The sequence below is a fragment of the Perna viridis genome, chromosome 2, assembly GCF_037379345.1.
Source record: "Perna viridis isolate PV_CMFRI_1.1 ecotype Kerala chromosome 2, ASM3737934v1, whole genome shotgun sequence".
NCBI lineage: Eukaryota > Metazoa > Mollusca > Bivalvia > Mytilida > Mytilidae > Perna > Perna viridis.
Window position 1 is genome coordinate 15148481 of NC_142446.1, and position 21473 is coordinate 15169953.

The window sequence follows — 21473 nt, forward strand, 5'->3', positions numbered from 1 at the left end:
TGCTCCCGAAGCTGGTTCTCGCCTGACTATTCCGCTACTGCACAGCGAATAGTCCAGAATAGTCAATCGGGGACCAGCTTATCAAGCGATCGATAAACTGGTTCTCTGTATACTACTCTAAGGTGCCAAGCGAAAATTAATAGGTGACCAGATTAAAGTGACCGAGGGAGTTGATAGTAATATAATTCTGTCTCGAAGCAAAAAATCCAGGTAATTATCAAGTCTTCCATGGCCTAAAAGCAGTGTTTACTCTGCTTGTATATGGTATTTATATACATATTTTTTTTTCATAAAAAAATTCCTACATTTTCACGAATACAACTCAGTAAGTCAATTTGTCGAATATATCCCTACCACACTTGTCCACAGGCACAAGAAATTCTCATTCAAACGAGTAAAATTTCAATTGACAGAACCAAGGAGTTAAATATAGAAGGATTCACATCTCATGAATTATCTCAATATCTCGCATGGTGAGATTTCAGTGTACTAGCCACAGCTACTTGCCGCCTATACATTCAAAATCAAACATTGGTCATATGAAACATTGCCATCACAAAGCGAAAGCTATAAACATCCTTATATACACCATCAGACCATTTTTATCAATTTAAAACAAATTTATGATGATCGTTTGGGTTTAAAGAGTAAGAATTTTAATTTAGGAGTGAATGCCTTTCTCGAGGGCGTGACTTTGGCCACCATTTTATTTTTATCAACAGTTGATAAAAACATTGATATCACACCGGAATGGGAGGCTACAGCTACAAAATTTCTTATATATACCTTCGGACCATTTCTGATCAATTTGATATAAATTTTATGATGACAGGTCAGGTTTTGAAGAAGGAATTTAAATTTTAAATGAGGAGGGTAACCACCCTCGAAGGGGGTGGGGGGGGGGCTAAGCAGTGATGCTTCAAAACAAAGGCTTGTATAAACGTTGATATCACAAATGCAGGGAAAGCTACAACTATAAAACTCCTTGTATACACTCTCATACCATTTCTAATCAATTTTTAACAAATTTTATAATGATTGATTGGGTTTGGAAATTTCAGTTTGAATTTTTAATGAGGAGGGAAGTCCGAAGATGGGACCAGGTTGAAAATTTGATAAGAGATTAAGGTCACAAATATCGAGGTATTGATCAAAACAAAACATTGAAAAAGGACATTCCAAATACTCCTAATATTATCGGAAGAACTGGTCCTGGTAGATTGCAGGTTTTATCAAGATCCTTCCTGGTAGCTTTTTTGAAAAATAACATAGACATATTTGAAATGTTTTGTTTAGCCTGCATTTATACTGAAGCTTCAATGAATCCTGATGTAGTGTTTTGCTTGGAAAGTTTCTCGGGTGTCAGTATGATAAATTTTGAGACACATTTCTATACATTTAAGAGCGAGCTTAGCTCGCTTATTACATATCTCAGCTGCTGCTGTGTTTGCATGCAATCTATGCATTCTGTGTCGGCATTGGTCTTGAAGCAAATGTAATTAAAAAAAAGGCACAAACAAAATGTACATGTACATGTAAAATATACACTCTCCCCTATAGATGACTTTCAAGGAAAAGATCAATTGTCTAATATTGAACTTGAAGTGTTTAGAATTCAACATAACATTAGAGAAAAATTGAATTTTATTTACAGTATTACATGATTAAGAATTCATATGTGTCATATTAAAGGGAGAGACCACCTTTATGTAAAGTTAGGGTTCTTATGATAAATCATACCCATGTAAACAAAAATAAATAAACTTGAATGCAAAATGCACTTTTGTAATATGCACAAGGCTATGCAAAATTTTAAATCTTAGAAATATATGTGGATAGCCATCTTGCAGAACTCTTTTACATCTATTTGAAGGAAGATCATAAGCAGACTTTATTGATTTTATCCAAAAGCTTCCAATTAGCTCATGACGTCATTAAGTCGGTTTGGTACTGATACAAGTACCACAAACATACCGGTAATGTGTAAACAAAGAATATTCTGTAATTATTTCTATGATCCTGTTCTTCTGATCACCAAAACATGCTGTCTTGTCAAGCTTGCGACTGCACAAATGATGAAAGAGATATATTCAAAAAGTTATATGCAATATTAAAATGAATATTGGATGTACATGTAATATACATGCATGTCAATTCTTCTCCCCCACTGGAGCCTTTTATTCAAATTGTCACCTGAGAGCATCTCCACTCTTCAGTACAAAGGTAACTATGTACTATTTACTTTTACCATCATATAATTTAATTTCAGAAGTTACATGGTTTCAGATTGGATAAAAAATTCGTCCATCATCTCATTGACCAATTTTTGTAATGTAACTGTGATGTCATCAAACTTTTTGAATGATTTACTCATTAAATTTTGATACTTAGATTAAATTATAAGAAATGACTGCTATATTTTTTGGTCTATTTGAAATAACTTCAATGCCCATGGTTCACACTTTTAGTGTGCACCACATAATTGAGGTTTTTTCTTCATGGACTGAAAATATGCAACAGTCATCCTTAATTATGAAATTGTTTTAATGAAGTGTTTCAGTTAATCCAGTTATCACAGAAAATAAATGTACAAATAATCATTATCAGTATATTAAGTCAGGGTTTTTTTTCCTAGATTTTGAAAGCTTTAGACACTTTCTTGTGAGAAAATGGGACAAATTTAATGGTATATTTTAAAAAGTAGTACATTTGTATCTGCATCTGACATACAAGTAATACAGTGTATGTCACAGTACCATCTGTTATTTACAACACTGTGTAAAGACCTAAAATAAAACTAAATGTACATGTACATTATATACATTTTATGAATAAAGCACATTTTTTTTCAACTATAATGCAAGCATATGTTTTCAAGACAACTCCCTTTACACTCTTCTACTTAATCAAGAAACATGCATGTATATTTTAGTGCATCTCTGACTTAATCATGTTAATTTAAAATTTCTTTAATATTGGAAAAAAAATGCTGTTTAGTGCAGGCTCACTGGCCCTTTGTAAAAACACAAAAATACATCTGGCACAGTGTTGATATAGATGTTAACTAGATCATTAGGAAGCCTTAGCATGCACCAGTACTATATACATTACAACTTTGAAATATTGGACAGATTTAGTTCTTTTCAAATAAGTGTTTCCCCTTTGTTGCCTCAAAGCCTTTGAAAGGAATCTATATTTTTGTGCATTTTCAACTGTGAAAATAATTCTAAGCTATTGGAATCAGACTGGGTTTATGATAATGATAAATTTACGTTATTACTTCTCAGTTATATATAGTATTAGTCTCTTAGGAGTTCGTTGACAGCACCATAGACCTGAAATTAGCATATATGATAATATGAGATTGTCAATATTGCCAATGCGTGCAACTAAAAAATTTAGTGACACCAGGGTACAATGTAGTGAACAATTAACCGCATTTGATGTACACTCAGCCTTGATAAACAAAAATAAATGATTATAAACTTTTACTATTATTTTTATATGAAGTTAACTAGAAGACAATAAAGGAATTTTGCAGTAGGAAATTAAATTCAGACATAAGTGGTCAAGAAATCGAGATTGGCTCCATGTGCCAAACAAGTGTAATGAGTGAATTAGATGATTTTTTTAAACAAACCTTTGACACCTTTTGGGAGTTGTTATAAGCTTTGGGTAATAAAGTTGTGACTTATACCACTTGAACCAATGTTGGGCTTACAACTGTCAGTGTTTTTGTACTTAAGATTTCAGATGACGAAATGATGCCTGTTTTTTTTTCGTCATTCCGAAAAGTCTTCCATCAATGATGAAAATGACGAGGGCTAGAAAAGTCTCTGGTTGAATAAGTGTTTGTAGTACAAACTTTATACATGAAATTGCAGTCAACTGTGGACTCATTTATCATGGCCATTTATGTGTTCTAGCTAGAATGTATTAGTTTAATCTTAATTACCTGCTAAATATATATGCAGTTCAAAGAGAATTTGCATTATATGTATAAGTATTTTACAATCTTGCAATAAGAGTATCTTCATAGGACATTCTTAAGTAATTTTTTCTGGAATTTCTGGTTTGGTTCTGTCATTATAATTATAATAATAATAATAATAAAACACATTTTGATAGCACCTTATCTAAAAATACTTGAAAGCACTTTCATTCATGCTAAAAAGACATAAATTAAAAAAAAAGTATTATTGTTTTGGTAAATGTTTTTCATTTGTTAGACTATGAAAAGGTATCTAAAGAAAAGAAATCTTTGATTTGAGATCATGTACTGAAAAGTTAACATTTTGTTTGGTGATTTTATTGAAGCATAATTATTTCACAAAAAAAGCATGTCAGAAATTTTGAATTATCTACCTTACTTGCAAATATGCATTAAAATTTTGTATCTTACAGTTTTTTGTAGATATGCCTTGTTGGTATTTCGATAAAAAGGAGATAAGAAACACTCCTTCTTGTAAAGATGGAATAGACCCAGGAACTGAGGCTAGATACAGGAGAGAAGGAGCAAGATTTATTATAGATGCTGGAACAAAGATGGGACTGTATCCTTTATACTATTGTACAATGGTTTAAAAATGATTCTTGTTGAGAGGATTATATGTCTTACAATGTATATGATGTACCATTACATGTATACAGTTATCTCCAACATTTATAACTTTTTAAAGTACTGGAATTTTATGATTGTACTACTTGTACACATATAACCTTGTACAAATTTAATGGAGCAAGTTCAGCAATTTTGGTTCAAAGTTTTCTTGAAATTCTATATACATGTATGACCAATGAACTGTCTTTACCATTAGAGGATTTTAAGTTAAGAAATTAATACATAAGGATCCAGATTGAAATTCAGTGCAAATCAAGAAATTTGAGTAGTTTTTCATCCATGTATATCTAGAGGAAGTGGTTGTATTTGTAGAACCATAGTGGTATCTTAAATATAAGGTTTTTTAGTGAATTTTAACTTTGAATTTGGCTCTAATTTCACTGTTCTGACTGAGCCATCAGTAGAGGTAATGGAAAAGATTATGCAGAGAGCAAGGTCAGAAGCAGTACCTAGTTCTTAGTATATTTGAGAAAGGGACATTTTGAAACATTGCTCTGTTCTGCAAAAATGTTTTTTAACATTTTCTAGTATCCACAATCATTAGTCAATATTGGATGTAAACTGCACTGTTTAATTCAAAATGGACACTGCTTTTTACATGCTGGTACAGGTCAGAACATGTTCCATATGAATTTGCTTAGTTACACTTAAATACATATACTTGTACATGTAGGTACATGGCTAAGCAACATTCATGTATAATAGGTTAATGTGTGAAGAGAAATTTATTACACTCCCATGGGGGTTCATCGTGATAGGATGGGCACCTTCCTTCCTTCCTCCCTCCCTCTGTTACACAGGAGCCCAATTTCTTATCTGTTACTTCTCCTATACCACTAAATAGAATTGAATGAAACTTTCACAGAATCTTTTTACATGTTCCCATTGTGCACCTCCTGTTTTAGATTTTGAGCTGAATCAATTTGGGGGTTTCATGTAGCGAAATGTGGACTTTGTCATTTGTGAATATGGGGACATGATTGTGGGGGGGGGGACCCACCTCTTATCTGTTACTCCTTTTATACCACTGAATGGAATTTAATGAAACTTTCATAGAATCTTTATTACATGTACCCATTGTGTACCTCCTGTTTCAGATTTTGATCCAAATCAAGATGGAGGTTAATAGGTGTGTGTTATCAAATAGGGGGAGTGGGGTATCAGGTTGGTGAGAATTGCCCACAGTTTTTCAGTTAAAACTGGGATTATGTATATGTCATCTTAGGTAATCACAGATGATCTCAGGTATAGTTTAAGTATTTACTGAATTAGACGGTGTCTTCTTCGAATGCCAACATTTTATATGTTACCTATTCCTTGAATGCCAACAAAAATACTTGGATAGATGTTTATATTATAACAATAGGTGTTTTTATAACAATTAAAATATTTTTATAAGTATTAAACTTATGAGATTTATTAGTGAAGTTGATAAATGGAACATTATACCCTTTTTATATGGAAAACAGCAGAAATTTAAAAATATGTTAGAATATGATAAACTTGAATTATTAAAATTTGTAAAAAGTATAATAAAATTTTAACATTTGTTTTACTTTTATTTTATTTCATTCTTTATCATTCTAGTGCTATAACTAATTCACCTATTTAATTAAAATTTGAATATATTTATTTTCTACTTTTTCATGTGATATCAAATTACAGTAAAAAGAGTATAGACCTTAAACAACTTACAGAAAAACTGATCTTCTACATTGTGTAGCAATTACAAATATTTTATTAAATAAAAACTTCATAGCTAGTATACTTGTTAACTCTTCTAGTACTAGTATTCCTACATAAAGTAGAATGATAAATTGAATTATCTTCAAGTTATTGGACTACCGACTACAAAAATAATTCAAAAGTTTATTGCGCTATACATGTACATCTATGATTTTGTGAAGAAAAATTAAGTAGAAACGGCAAAATAATAATAATAATAAAAAGAAGAAGAAGATTTTAACAACTGGAATAACTCTCTGAAATATCAACTGAAATAAGTCACCTGTAATTAATCTATCTGTTAATTAGTATGAATGTTTTGATAAGCATGCAACTTTGTTGTTATAACTACTGACGCCTATTCCTTGAACGCCAAAAAAATTTCACAGGTTAACTGTCAGTAGATCAAAGGATGTTGGCATTCGAGGAATAAACCAATTAGACATAAAATGTTATTGTTCCCTTTTTTAGGGTCTGATTGTCTGTGTCCATCCTACCATTTGTTTGTCACAGGTACATTGTACTTCCTTGGATGCAACTCTTCTGAGAAAGGCTTTTAGATTTTGTTGAAATTTTGACAACTTATGTACATTGTACTTTATCATATATCATCATTTTGATTTCACAAACTTAGCTGTAGTTATGGGCATTAGATTAGTTTGTGATTCAAACTTAACCTCCAATGAGGACATATTGCTGTGTAGCAGTCTCATTTAGATACAGATATACAATGTAAATACTACTCAAAGAGAAAATAAATCAAAAGGACAGTTAAAAAAAGTTACAATTATCAAATATCTTATTAGAATGTATGGATAATAAAGAAAACAAACAGAATCAACTAATATACATTGTCGCAACATTTTTCCTTAACCAATGTTCAGCCGTTTTGATACTTGTGCAACAGGAGTAGTTTACTTTCACAGATTTTATCTGTTTCATTCATTTAAGGAATTCCATAGATATGTAAGTATATGTACAAAAAATGTACATTCTGAGAATCTGTAACCCAACCTTTTTGAAAAAACCATAATGAAGGCAAGGTCTAGCATATTTTGAGTTTGTTGGCAAATACAGTATTTTTAAGAGCAAACAATTCAGAAATCTGTCCTTTGTCTGGTAAATTTTGCTTCAGTCCTGTTAATTGTCTGTAGTTGTAGTAGAACCAAATGTCCAAACATAAGGTAGTGAATTTTCCAGATGTCTGATAACCAAAAATAAAGTCTTGTCATTACAGAGAAAACTTACAAATAATTAAAATAGTATAAAACTGATCAGTTGTGTTCTTTCTTAATTTAATTAGGTTTTCCCAATGCTTTCTACTTCATCTCTAAGCACTGTATGAAAGATTCCTGGAGAACTCTTTATGGATACTTATTGATCTTGATATACTTAAGTTGGCGATTTTCATATTTTGGGTTTTATCTTATAAACCATAAGCCATTTCATATAACTTTTTGACCTAATGACCTCAGAATAAAGAAATGTCCACTATAATACTTCAGTTATTCTTCATGAATTTAAATAAATGTTATCCACATAAGTTTTAGTGGTAAGTAAAAGACCTATTTTGATTTTGAGGTTTAAAAGTATGATGAAGGTAAAAGGACACTGTATACAAAATAGATTTTTTGTAGCACTGCGCTTGTTTGATTATATATATTTCTATTTTTGAAGTTGTTCATTTGTGCTCTGCCTTTCAAATTGACCATTAATTTAGTACACGTACAATGTAGATGTTCAAGGTTAATTACTTTGTTTTGTAGGTCACAGCAGCTGCTTGTTTGTTTTTAGCTGGAAAAGTAGAAGAAACTCCCAAAAAATGTAAAGATATTGTTAAAATAGCCCAGTCTCTTCTGTCACCTCAATTAATGTCAGTGTTTGGTGCTGATCCAAAGGTAAGACACCATGCATATTTTTTATCAGCTGAGGCTTTCGATTAGATTGAATTATTTGTTTCTTAAAGTAATACCACTTCCTAAAAATTTCATCTCACTGTCATTGCAGATTAAAACAGCAATTTCTCGATGTTCAGTCCTATTCGCCAACAAGACACACTTTTCTTGTCACTTCTTATGTATTTAACCATTAAAAAAAACCCCAAAAACATCAGTACATACTGCTTATTTGTTTAACCAGTCTGAAATTTTTTATTCTCTACAGGAATATCCTGGTTTTATTTCAAGCCACTCAGTGTTATAGTATGCTGAAGTCTCAATTTTTTTCTGTAACTACATGTACATGTATCTCCATCAAAAATATAAAACAAAATCCACGAAGTTCAAAGTCTGCCTTTAATTAGAAATGGAGGATAAGCTTTTGGAAAATTATAATTAATTGCAACTTTGTCAATTTAAGTACAATTCTTTGTAAGAATCAGAAAAAAAATTGAAACAGTAATCTCAAAAACCCATCAATTTCTGACAAGGAAGTCTCTTCTATTTGAAATGACCTCTATTTGATCTTCACATCTCTGGAGACATTGGACAATTTTTCATTAGAACAGTAAGGTTTTTGACAAAATTGAACTGAACTGTTCAATTGCAAATTAAAACTGAATTTACCAAAATAAATGTAAAAACCTTGATTTAATTCTTTGATTATGATGGTACAAATAGTCAAATTACAATATCAAAGTGGTGGGTGATAATTTCCCTGCTGGCGAGTTTCGCCATAGGGAACTTTAGGTTTGCAGTCCGTCAGTCAGTCCGGCAAATCAGTATTCCATACTTTTTTTTTTTCGTCATGCTTGCAGATATTCATTTGATATTACATGTTTTGCTTCATCATGACAAGTTACAGATCTAGTTCAATTACTGATCTGGTCTATTGTTTTTTTTACGACCGCAAGGTATTTTCGGCCTTATAATTGTATTATAATGTCTTTGTTGGCATCGTCGTCTTTGTCCGTAGACAATTCCGGCTTTTGCTGTATAACTTAAGTATAGCTTTTTATATTTCTTTATGAAATTATACCACAAGGTGACATATCAGAAAAGGAAGCATGGTATAGATTTTTGGGGTTGTAACTTGAACCAATTAGAAATTAGGGGACAACAGTCATTTTTATGATTAGAGACCACAAACTGGCTTTGTTTTTTACTTCGAAATTGCACTACAAGAAAGAAGAATGGGATTCTAGTTGGGGGTTTTGAAGACAATATTAAAGATGAAAGTGAAATTTTTAATATATGTATTTAGGTATTAGAAAAAAAAGGCAATTACCAGAAATGCAAATTAATTTTCTCATTGTGAATTGGAGTTATCCTTCTTTGAATTGTCATAACTAGTATATACCTCTACTGTCATACATTTTGAGTGATTGGTTTTTAACAAGGTATTGATGAGTCATCAAGATTATTGCAAAATAAATTTTGGATATTTTTTTAATGTTATGATGTATTGATTTATGTGATACATGTATGTGATGTAATGCATACTTTAAGATTTATTTATTTTTGGTCTTTCTTTAATTGGATACTGTATGAAATTGTTACCTGCATTTTTTGAAATCAGATTTCAGATATCTCTCATGGTTTTCGAATAATAAAGGGTTAAAGGGGACACACCCCAAAAAATTGTCTGTTTAGCTCACCTGGCTGAATATTGGGTGCCCGTTGTTGTCGTCCATAAACAATTTTTCAAAAATCTTCTCCTGTGAAACTACTGAGCTCAATTATATGAAACTTTGCACAAATGTTCCTTAGGGTATCTTGCACAAAAGTTATGTTTAGATTTTTGCAAAAACATGGCTGCCATTACTAAAAATAGAGAATAAGGGGTCAGACAGTAGTTTTTTGCATATATCTCCAAACCGTTAGGTTTAGCTAAATTATGATATGGTCAAATTTTCATTTTAATCTGTTAAGTCATGTTGGTGTTATTGCCCTTTTTCTTTGTTTTTTTGCTATTTTTAATAATATTTCTTTCAAAAATCTTCTCCTCTGACACTACTTGACCAACTGGAGCCAAACTAGGTATGAATGTTCCTTGGGGTATCCTGCATAGAACTGGTGTGAATATTTTTGATCAGTCAAAAAAACATGGCTGCCATTACTAAAAGTAGAACATAGAGGTCAGACAGTAGTTTTTTGCACATAACATCTCCAAAATCGTTTTGTTAAGCCAAATTCTTTCAATTGCTGAAGTGATCCTTATTATAAGGCCTACATAAGTCTTCAGGGATCAAAGTTGTCAGATGACAGCTTGTAACAGTTATTGCTCTTAAAAGATGAAAAATGACTTCTTTTTTTTTTTTTTTTACAATATTCAGCCAATATCTTGAAAATAAAATAGACAGAAAGAAACTTTCATTTGCTGAAATGATCCTTATGATAAGTCCTACGAAAGTCTTCTTGAGTCAAAATTGTTAGACAAATTCTTGTTAAATTTATTGCCATTGAAAGACAAAATTTAACCAGGTGAACGATTCAGGCTCCTGGCAGCCTCTTGTTTATTTTTTATCTGAATTTGAAAAATTTTATTTGAATGTTAAAATTTAGTGCAATATAGTGTTCAAACTAGGTTTTTTGTCCATAATGAAATGTAAGTCTCCATGCTTAAGTGTAAAAAAACTAATATTGTGTCCTCACTTACCCCAACTGTTCATGGTTCAACAACTGTGGACATATCATGCCACGCTCTGTGAAGTGTTTTTTTTTTTCTGCTGAGTTATGGCCTTTGGACTTAGAAATTCAAGTTAATGATGAAAGTAAACTTATATTTCGGGAAGTTTTCTGTCAGCAGATGTACAATTAATTGACTTTGAATTTTGCAGGAAGAAATAATGACTTTGGAAAGAATTCTACTACAAACAATTAAGTTTGATTTACAAGTGGATCATCCATATGCTGCACTCCTCAAATTTGCAAAACAAGTGAAAGGTATAACTATTGATATGTTCTGTAATCACCTTTGGAAAAGTACTTATTGATTCCATTGGCTATAGCTTGGGCCGCCTTGTTTATTTAAATATAAGGGACCACTCAGAACAACTTGAATACATATGGAACACTCCACTTAAAATATCCGAGTATGAAGTGTGATTCATTTTTCCGCTAGTCTCTAAACCCCAAGGTAAATGTCCTCATCAGCACCAAAATAATCCTGGAAACTGGTACTTGGTTCACGTTAACAAAAATTTTCATTGAGTATATACATGTATATTCTAGAATTCTAAAATACACATTTCACTCTGAGCAGTTAATTTAACTTATGTTCTTCTAGTACATCTGAGTATCGGTTTGAATTTAGTGTCTATCCAGTACTACTTTTACTTTGACTCAAGTCAAAGTTCATTAGGAGTACTCTGCCTTTTGTGCTGTCTTAAATCTATGTAGTGTCAAATATTTAGTTTTGTTCTAAATTAGGGGGATAATAATCCACCAGTTCAACCCCATCTTTTAAGTTACAATCAGGAATCAATATTGGACCCATTTTTACAATTTTGATCCGATTCCTCATTTAGCTTAACTGGAAGTAATGGAGTAATAACAGCTTAAATTTTATTTCTCAATCACAATTTTTTTAAACTGCTGTGTTGAGCATTAAAGCTTTGCTTATACTGTAAGGGATAAAGGCAAGTCATTACCTACAGACTACATTGTATATGTAATTCATAATTCATTGAAATGTAATTGAAATAATTGAAATAAAAAGGCTGGCTGTTAAACAAGACAGTGATAGTGACATCATTAAGGCTGGCTGTTAAACAAAACAATGATAGTGACATCTTTAAGGCTGACTATTAAACAAGAATGTGATAGTGACATCATTAAGGCTGTTGGTTAAACAAGACAATGATAGTGACATCATTACAGCTGGCTGTTAAACAAGACAGTGATAGTGACATCATTAAGGCTGGCTGTTAAACAAGACAGTGATAGTAAATCATTAAGGCTGGCTGTTAAACAAGACAATGATAGTGACATCATTAAGGCTGGCTCTTAAACAAGACAGTGATAGTAAATCATTAAGGCTGGCTGTTAAACAAGACAATGATAGTGAAATCATTAAGGCTGGCTCTTAAACAAGACAGTGATAGTAAATCATTAAGGCTGGCTGTTAAACAAGACAATGATAGTGACATCATTAAGACTGGCTGTTAAACAAGACAATGATAGTGACATCATTAAGGCTGGCTGTTAAACAAGACAGTGATAGTAAATCATTAAGGCTGGCTGTTAAACAAGACAGTGATAGTGACATCATTAAGGCTGGCTGTTAAACAAGACAGTGATAGTGACATCATCAAGGCTGGCTGTTAAACAAGAATGTGATAGTGACATCATTGAGGCTGTCTGTTAAAGAAGACAGTGATAGTGACATCATTAAGGCTGGCTGTTAAACAAGACAATGTTAGTGACAACATTAAGGCTGGCTGTTAAACAAGATAATGAATGTGACATCAGTAAAGCTGGCTTTTAAGCAAATTGATAATGACATGATTAAAGCTGGCTGTTAAACAAAACAATTATAGTGACATCATTAAGGCTGGCTGTTAAACAAGACAGTGGTAGTAAATCATTAAGGCTGTCTGGTAAACAAGACAATTATAGTGACATCATTAAGGCTGGCTGTTAAACAAGACAGTGGTAGTAAATCATTAAGGCTGTCTGGTAAACAAGACAATGATAGTGACATCATTAAGGCTGGCTGTTAAAAACATAAATATATTTTGTGTAATGCCTGTGTTTGAATGTGATGTAATGTTTATATATGCCAAGCTGCCCTTGAATATAAAAATACCTATATGTATTGAATGTGACAGAGTGGAATCATTAGCCCCTATTCTAAATTAACAGGTGTGTTAAGAGTTGATGATAATTTTCTGGCTATAAGTGAAAAAAAAACATGATGTTGTAAATAGATTACTTCCTTTGATTTAGGCTCCTGATTTTTCTTTATCATACCCTTAAGAAAAAAAATTTGTGATTCATAGAAATTACATTGTCCATCTGCTTGTCTGTCCATGAAATCTTTTAAGTCTTATATCAAGTATTAAAGTTATTTGACTAGTTCCATTCTGGTCAAAATCTTATCATGTGCCAAACAAATCACATTAAGAATTAAGAGCTGTTGTTAAGCTTAAATTTTGTGTCTAAAGTATGTCCCATGTTGTTCAGGGTTCAACCTCTGTGGGTGTATCATGCTGTGTTCTGTAAAGCATTTCATTGGCCCGTTGTTATTGTATTTAATTTTGAATTTCCCAATTGTATGATTTTTATATGTTTTTTTTACTACTAATTTTGGCTCTGCCTACATTGAAAATGTCTGGGTAGGAATTATCTTCACTATAAGGTTTATTTTATTTTAACAGCTGACAAAGACAAGACTCAGAAACTTGTACAAATGGCATGGACTTTCATTAATGACAGGTATCTTTATCTATGTCAGTGTTCCAACTTGGGGGTCAAAAGGGCATGTGTTTATTCCTGAAAAGGCCACATTCTATGTGCAAACAGACCTTTAAATAGAGCACATAGATAGTAAACATTATAATTCAAATCTTTACCTGAATATCTACATGTACAAACAAATTAATCATTGTCAGTGAATTTTTTTCATTATTTAAGATAGAAAGGAGTTTAAGCTTCAATGCTCACTTCAACTGTTGGTTAAGAGCTATTGGTATCACTTATTTTTAAATCACTGTAACATGATGTAAGTCCACTTGAAGAGGAAGGTACATGTATTCTTCTAGCTTTTGTTTGCTATGAACAAATGTGATTATAGTAATGTGGTCAAACATATTGATAAAGGAAAACAACACGGCCAGTAAGCTGTCAAGGATGAAATGTGGAATGAATTTGTAGTGTTTTTTTATCTAACTTAACAATCTCTGTTGCCTATTAGTGTTCAGTATGTACCGGTAATCTCACAATTACATTTTTTTCCAGTTTATGTACAACTTTATGTTTACAATGGGAACCAGAGATAATTGGGATGTCATTGATGTACTTGGCTACTCGTCTTGCCAAATTTGAAATAAATGATTGGCAAGGGAAACAACCAGGAAGTAAACTAAAATGGTGGGAAGGATTGGTTGAGGATATTACTGTAGAATTGATGGAAGGTAATCATGCTTGTAATGAGTGATAATTTTTTTTTGCTCATTATAAAGTTTATGTTGTGGCTAATTCTTTTGATCAATAATGTTTATCTAATCTGGACTGAAAGTCCTCGTGAACTATAGCCATCACATTTCTCTTTTTTTTTGCTCGGAAAAAACATGACCCTATAGCTGTTTCAAAAATGCCGAAAAAAATTTACGAAGTTCAGTATATATCTCCCTTACAGTTGACATTCAGTGTCATCTTCATTCTTAAGCTCATAGGACTCATTAATTCTAAAGCCTCTGAATGGTAAAAATTGTAAAACAAATCTTTATATGAGTAGGGTTTTTTTTTGTTTCTCTCTCGAAAACTATAAAATGTAGGCAGATGCATCAAATTTTCATTAAAAGGAGCTGAAAGTACTTTTGTGTTTGGAAACACTAGATATATTATAAGAAAGACAACTCTGATTTACTGAGCAATATAAACTGAATAAGATTTTCTGTTCTTTAAGGATATCCTATTGGACATACATGCAGATGAAGCTACATTTATATCACTGGGCATATTGGCTGTTTTTTTGTACATGAAAAAATATGATCCAGTTCTTTTAAGTTTTACTGGACTGAAGGATGTATTTTGTTTTGATACTCTGCCATCAACATTTTCTCATATTTTAAATTTTGCTGGCCCTGGCATCATAAAAATAAAAAAAGAAACTGAAGTATACGAATATTCTTAAATTCTATTGTAACATCAGCAAGATCTTGGAATTGTTGACAACACAAACAGTTAACAATATTCTTAACTTAGGTATTTTTATGTTAGGTATGTTTTAATGTTTTGTGGACCAGGACCTTTACATTACATGACTATTTGGCAGGTCTTAGATTAAGTAAATATAAGACTGTTTTACCCGATAGTTCTGCCTGGCAACGTCCTCTGATTTGAACTTGATAAAGAAATGAGTGAGGTTTCCATTGTTTGACATGCAAGCCCTTGTTTCTTGAAGTTTGTTTTTCAGTTTTCTCTAAATCACCAAAAGCATTAATATTGACATTGTCTAAAACTGAGTATTCAACTGATACTTCACCATGTTATGATATAAAGTAGACAAAAGATATTTTAAGCAAGCAGTTCCAATATGATTACAGTACTATTGGTTGAACCGTTTTGTTTTAGATGATCAAATGTTGTTGTTTTTCTAGATATATGCCATAAAGTATTGGATTTGTATTCCAAAAATCCTCAACAGCATGAAGACTCTCCACCAGTAACCCCAAGTAAAGCTCATAGAGAAACACCTCCACCCCCTCCACCCAAGCGTAGTGTAAGTTACTTATATATTTTTTATTCTTAGCAAAATAAATTAATTGTACTTCTCAGTATAAGCTATTATATTAACTTGACTAAGGTTTGCCAATTAAGCTATTATATTAACTTGACTAAGGTTTGTCAATTAAAGTGATAATCAATTCTTTAATCTTACTGTCCTTAATACTCCAGACAAAACTTAGTTTCGATGAACATCTAAATCCCAATTGATTTTCAAGTTATAGGTTTAGGCCACAAAGACAGATATTTGTTGTTTTCATTAACAAAGTACCCAGTTATTTCTCATTTTAAGGTGTCTCATTATCCATTTATTATACCATATGAAAAAAATATAAACCGAAAAAAAAAACATTTCCTTAGTGATTTTTCAGGCTCAGAACAATGTGACTTAGAGCACCTTCATTACGTTTCAGGGTCAGATCAATGTGACTGAGAGCAACTTCATTACGTTTCAGGGTCAGAACAATGTGACTGAGAGCACCTTCATTACCTTTCAGGGTCAGAACAATGTGACTTAGAGCACCTTCATTACGTTTCAGGGTCAGAACAATGTGACTTAGAGCACCTTCATTACGTTTCAGGTTCAGAACAATGTGACTTAGAGCACCTTCATTACGTTTCAGGGTCAGATCAATGTGACTGAGAGCACCTTCATTACGTTTCAGGTTCAGAACAATGTGACTGAGAGCACCTTCATTACGTTCAGGTTCAGAACAATGTGACTGAGAGCACCTTCATTACGTTTCAGGTTCAGAACAATGTGACTGAGAGCAACTTCATTACGTTTCAGGGTCAGAACAATGTGACTGAGAGCACCTTCATTACATTTCAGGGTCAGAACAATGTGACTTAGAACACCTTCATTACGTTTCAGGGTAAGAACAATGTGACTGAGAGCAACTTCATTACGTTTCAGGGTCAGAACAATGTGACTGAGAGCACCTTCATTACGTTTCAGGGTCAGAACAATGTGACTTAGAACACCTTCATTACGTTTCAGGTTCAGAACAATGTGACTGAGAGCACCTTCATTACGTTTCAGGGTCAGATCAATGTGACTGAGAGCACCTTCATTACGTTTCAGGGTCAGAACAATGTGACTGAGAGCACCTTCATTACGTTTCAGGGTCAGAACAATGTGACTGAGAGCACCTTCATTACGTTTCAGGGTCAGAACAATGTGACTGAGAGCACCTTCATTACGTTTCAGGTTCAGAACAATGTGACTGAGAGCACCTTCATTACGTTTCAGGGTCAGATCAATGTGACTGAGAGCACCTTCATTACGTTTCAGGTTCAGAACAATGTGACTGAGAGCACCTTCATAAGTTTCAGGGTCAGAACAATGTGACTGAGAGCACCTTCATTACGTTTCAGGGTCAGAACAATGTGACTGAGAGCAACTTCATTACGTTTCAGGTTCAGAACAATGTGACTGAGAGCACCTTCATTACGTTTCAGGGTCAGAACAATGTGACTGAGAGCATCTTCATTACGTTTCAGGGTCAGAACAATGTGACTTAGAGCACCTTCATTACGTTTCAGGGTCAGAACAATGTGACTGAGAGCACCTTCATTACGTTTCAGGGTCAGAACAATGTGACTGAGAGCAACTTCATTACGTTTCAGGGTCAGAACAATGTGACTGAGAGCAACTTCATTACGTTTCAGGGTCAGAACAATGTGACTGAGAGCACCTTCATTACATTTCAGGGTCAGAACAATGTGACTTAGAACACCTTCATTACGTTTCAGGGTAAGAACAATGTGACTGAGAGCAACTTCATTACGTTTCAGGGTCAGAACAATGTGACTGAGAGCACCTTCATTACGTTTCAGGGTCAGAACAATGTGACTTAGAACACCTTCATTACGTTTCAGGTTCAGAACAATGTGACTGAGAGCACCTTCATTACGTTTCAGGGTCAGAACAATGTGACTGAGAGCAACTTCATTACGTTTCAGGGTCAGAACAATGTGACTTAGAGCACCTTCATTACGTTTCAGGGTCAGAACAATGTGACTTTGAACACCTTCATTACGTTTCAGGTTCAGAACAATGTGACTGAGAGCACCTTCATTACGTTTCAGGTTCAGAACAATGTGACTGAGAGCACCTTCATTACGTTTCAGGTTCAGAACAATGTGACTGAGAGCACCTTCATTATGTTTCAGGGTCAGAACAATGTGACTTAGAGCACCTTCATTACGTTTCAGGTGAAAAGGAAAAACACTCATTGATATCAATTGAATTACTTTTCAGAAAAAAAAGTACATTTACTTTTGAATTTTACATTTAATAAATAAACACCAAGTTAAACAGTGAAAGGGATTTTAAAAGGTCTCAATGTCTGATAAAAATAATAATAAAAATTAATATTATTTTTAGTTAAAATCCATTATCTAATTTTATGACTGAAGCAAGAAGTAGGTACTCCCAAGTTAGGTGAAAACATATGTATATTTTTTTTTCATGAAGGCAAAATTTTTTGTTCAGATTTAAAACTATTTTTTAATAATATATTTGACATCTTATTTGTAGAGCACGCCAGCTGAAGGAGTTCCTGATTCTAAAGTGGCAAGAGTAGAAAGTAGAAGCTCTACGCCCAAGGTCAAAGATTCAAGCTCAGGAAGTGACTTAAGACAGACTGCTATTAATAATGCTGCCTCTAAAACACATTCTGCAAGTGAATCTTCCTCCAATATACAGACAATACAAACAGTAGGTGCTGCACCAACTACTGAGTTCTCATCATACAATCCTTATATGTCACGTAGTATGTACAGTTCATCATTTCTGTCTGGTGAAGGCAGTAAATCTATACAAACATTAATGAGTGGTGGGGGTAGCTCCACAGAGAACTATCCTACAAGTCAACAGACTTCACAGGCCATGACACACTACTCTCAGTACCCAGGTTATACACAGGCTACATATGCCCAGGCTGCTGCAGCTGCTGCTGCTGCACCTCAGTACCAAGCACAAGGACAGTTTGCAGCAGCATATGCACAACAGCAGTATACTGCAGCACAACAAGCACAAGGGCAACCACAATCTTTCCCACAGGCTTCAAACTTTCAGCAGTATCAACCAGGTCAATTTCAAGGACAATTTCCAGCTGTAACAACTATTGCAAATCAACCAACTAACTTTGCAGCTCAGCAAACATATCAGCAACAGATGCTGAACCCAAGAGGAGCCACCTCTACAGGACCGAGAGGCCCTACTACATCGAGACAAACCAAGTCTCAATCACAATCTACCAATCAGAACTTAGCAATGGTTAGAATAACAGGTAGATGATTAGATGACATTATGTGTTCATTTCTTAGAAAGGCTGTTCAGTCAGTTGCTATTTGTCCTTGGATAAAATATTTTTGAATGCTCACAGATATTTGTAAAAAAAAAGGTGACATCGTGTACTTACATATTTACTATTTGAAATGACATTGAAATGTTTTCTATCAATCAATTTCAAAATTCATATTGAAAGAGTTTGTTATTTTATTACTTTGTCACATAAAGAAATTGAAAAGAAGTTCTTTTTTTGATTTCTATTCCTGTGTTGTTGTACCAAAAGATAAGGAGCATCTCTTCCTTGGCATCTCTGCTTCACTTTAAAAAAAAAAAAAGTAAAAAAATCCTTAAAAAAATGTGCTTTGCATTTTAAATTTAAATAGGCTTTGGTCGACTTTCTTGACTAGTGTATTAAATGAAATTGAAGGGATTATAATTTACCATTGTTAAAACGATTTTCATCATCTTTCAACAGATGTTACTATTTCTCTGTGTAGATTTGATGTTTCACGAATAAACTGTCTACATGCAGTTGTTTTATTTGATTTCTTTGCTACAAACAGACATAGACATAGACATATTTATGTGCTTTGAAGGCACTCAGAATCTTGCCTTACATAATTTTGCATTTTGCAATATTCCATGAAATTTACTTTTGTTGCGAGGCAGGGACCTGGAACACTGCTCTTGTAAAAGCAGGTACATTTTTTCTTTGATAAAAATTCCTAATGCTCAAGCCTAAGGAACAACCACATCAATGTCCAGTAATGTCAAAGGAGAAGAGTATTGCAAGAAATAACAATTAAAAAAACGTTCAAAAGGGCCAATAACTCCCAACATGGCCAAACAGATTTAAATGAAAATTTGACCACAAAAAGTGATCATCATGCTGAACACTTTTACTTCGATAAGAACTAAGAAGCTAAATCTAAAGGTTTTGAAGACATATATGAAAAACTAATGTCTGACCCTTATGTGCTATTTTTAATAACAGTGGCCATATTTTTTCGACCGATCTAAAATCCCCACATCAATTCTGTGCAGAATACCCTAAAGAACATTCATACCAGTTTAGTTTTATTTGGTCTGGTAGTGTCAGAGAAGAAATAACATTGAAATAGCAAAAAAAAATGTTGAAAAAGGACAATAATTCCAACATGGGTAAGGTCTCACTAACCACTTCTAAACTTCTAATGTTTCCATTACTTTACATGTTAAACAAGTAAATTTCAATGTTTCACTGTGAATTCCCTGGACAAATGACACCTTAAAGTTGCATATCATTGCAAAGCTTGGAAAATAAGGTTTTCAAAATCATTATTCTAATGGTACAATGACAGTAGAAATTCTTCACAAAATTTACTTGAATAAAAAATACTGAAAATCAACATTTTTTACCTTTTCTGCTAACTGACAGTATGGAGGCAAATTACTAATACATGTAAACAATATTCATACATTTTGTAGTAAATTACAAATATGATTTTAAAGTACACATTCTCAGCTTTATTTTGACTAACTTAAATCAGAATACACACAAATTTGACACGGAAGTGGGTAGTGAGACCTAAACATGAAAATTTGACCACAGATAGATCTCATGCTGAACACTTTAAGTCTATGTCAGAATTGCTATAAACTTCGGTCTGACCCCTATGTCCTATTTTAAATAACAGTGGCCTTATTTTTCATATTAAAAAAATCCCCACATCAGTTCTATGCAGAATACCCTCAGAAACATTCATAGCAAGTTTCAGTTCATATTGGTCAAGTAGTTTCAGTGGAGAATTTTGAAAGAATTAAAACTTAAAAAGCAAAAAAAGGGCAATAACTCTAACATGGCTAAACAAATTCACACGAAAATTTGACCACAGATAGATCTCATCATGATGAAATGTCAGAATTGGCTAAACCTAACAGTTATTTTTTCAGATATATGTGAAAAACCTCTGTATGACCCATCTATTCTACTTTTAGTAACAGGGGCCATGTTTTTCAACGTATCATAAATCCCCACAACAGTTCTATGCAAAATACCCCAAGGAATATTCATATCAAGTTGGGTTCTAATTGGTCAAGAAATGTCTAAGGAAGTATGAATCCAACTAAATTTTAACACTTGTACAATGTTACAGATTCCCATATCTACAATCAAAGCACGAAAGGTGTTGAAACTCTGAAGTCGCTTGGCGTGCAATCTGCAAGATAGGTTCCCAATGGTTATTTTTTAAGCAATGCGCTAGAGTGCCGGTCATGACATGGACTAAGGTTTGAGAATGTTTTGGTGTTGAACCCATATTTCCCTTGTAACCTGCAGCAAAACAAAACAAAGATGTACACAAATATTGTGAAAATAATATTATTGCTTGTTTACGTTCTTGAGACCTTAAACTTGATGTTGATTGTGACACTTCTTGATAAAATGATTTTGATTATAATA

The 21473-nt window shown here is 33.0% G+C and overlaps 1 protein-coding gene across 1 annotated transcript; it reads left to right on the plus strand.

Moving 5' to 3' along the window:
* The first annotated feature begins 2 nt into the window (after positions 1 to 2).
* LOC148623783 (uncharacterized) lies at positions 3 to 19564 on the plus strand. Its single transcript, XM_088565893.1, has 9 exons — positions 3 to 210; positions 4405 to 4553; positions 7231 to 7312; positions 8113 to 8244; positions 11124 to 11229; positions 13665 to 13722; positions 14245 to 14420; positions 15609 to 15730; positions 18278 to 19564. Exons 2-9 carry the CDS (start codon positions 4417 to 4419, stop codon positions 19037 to 19039), a joined length of 1575 nt encoding a protein of 524 aa, XP_088422019.1. The 5' UTR covers positions 3 to 210; positions 4405 to 4416; the 3' UTR covers positions 19040 to 19564.
* Positions 19565 to 21473: the final 1909 nt, after the last annotated feature.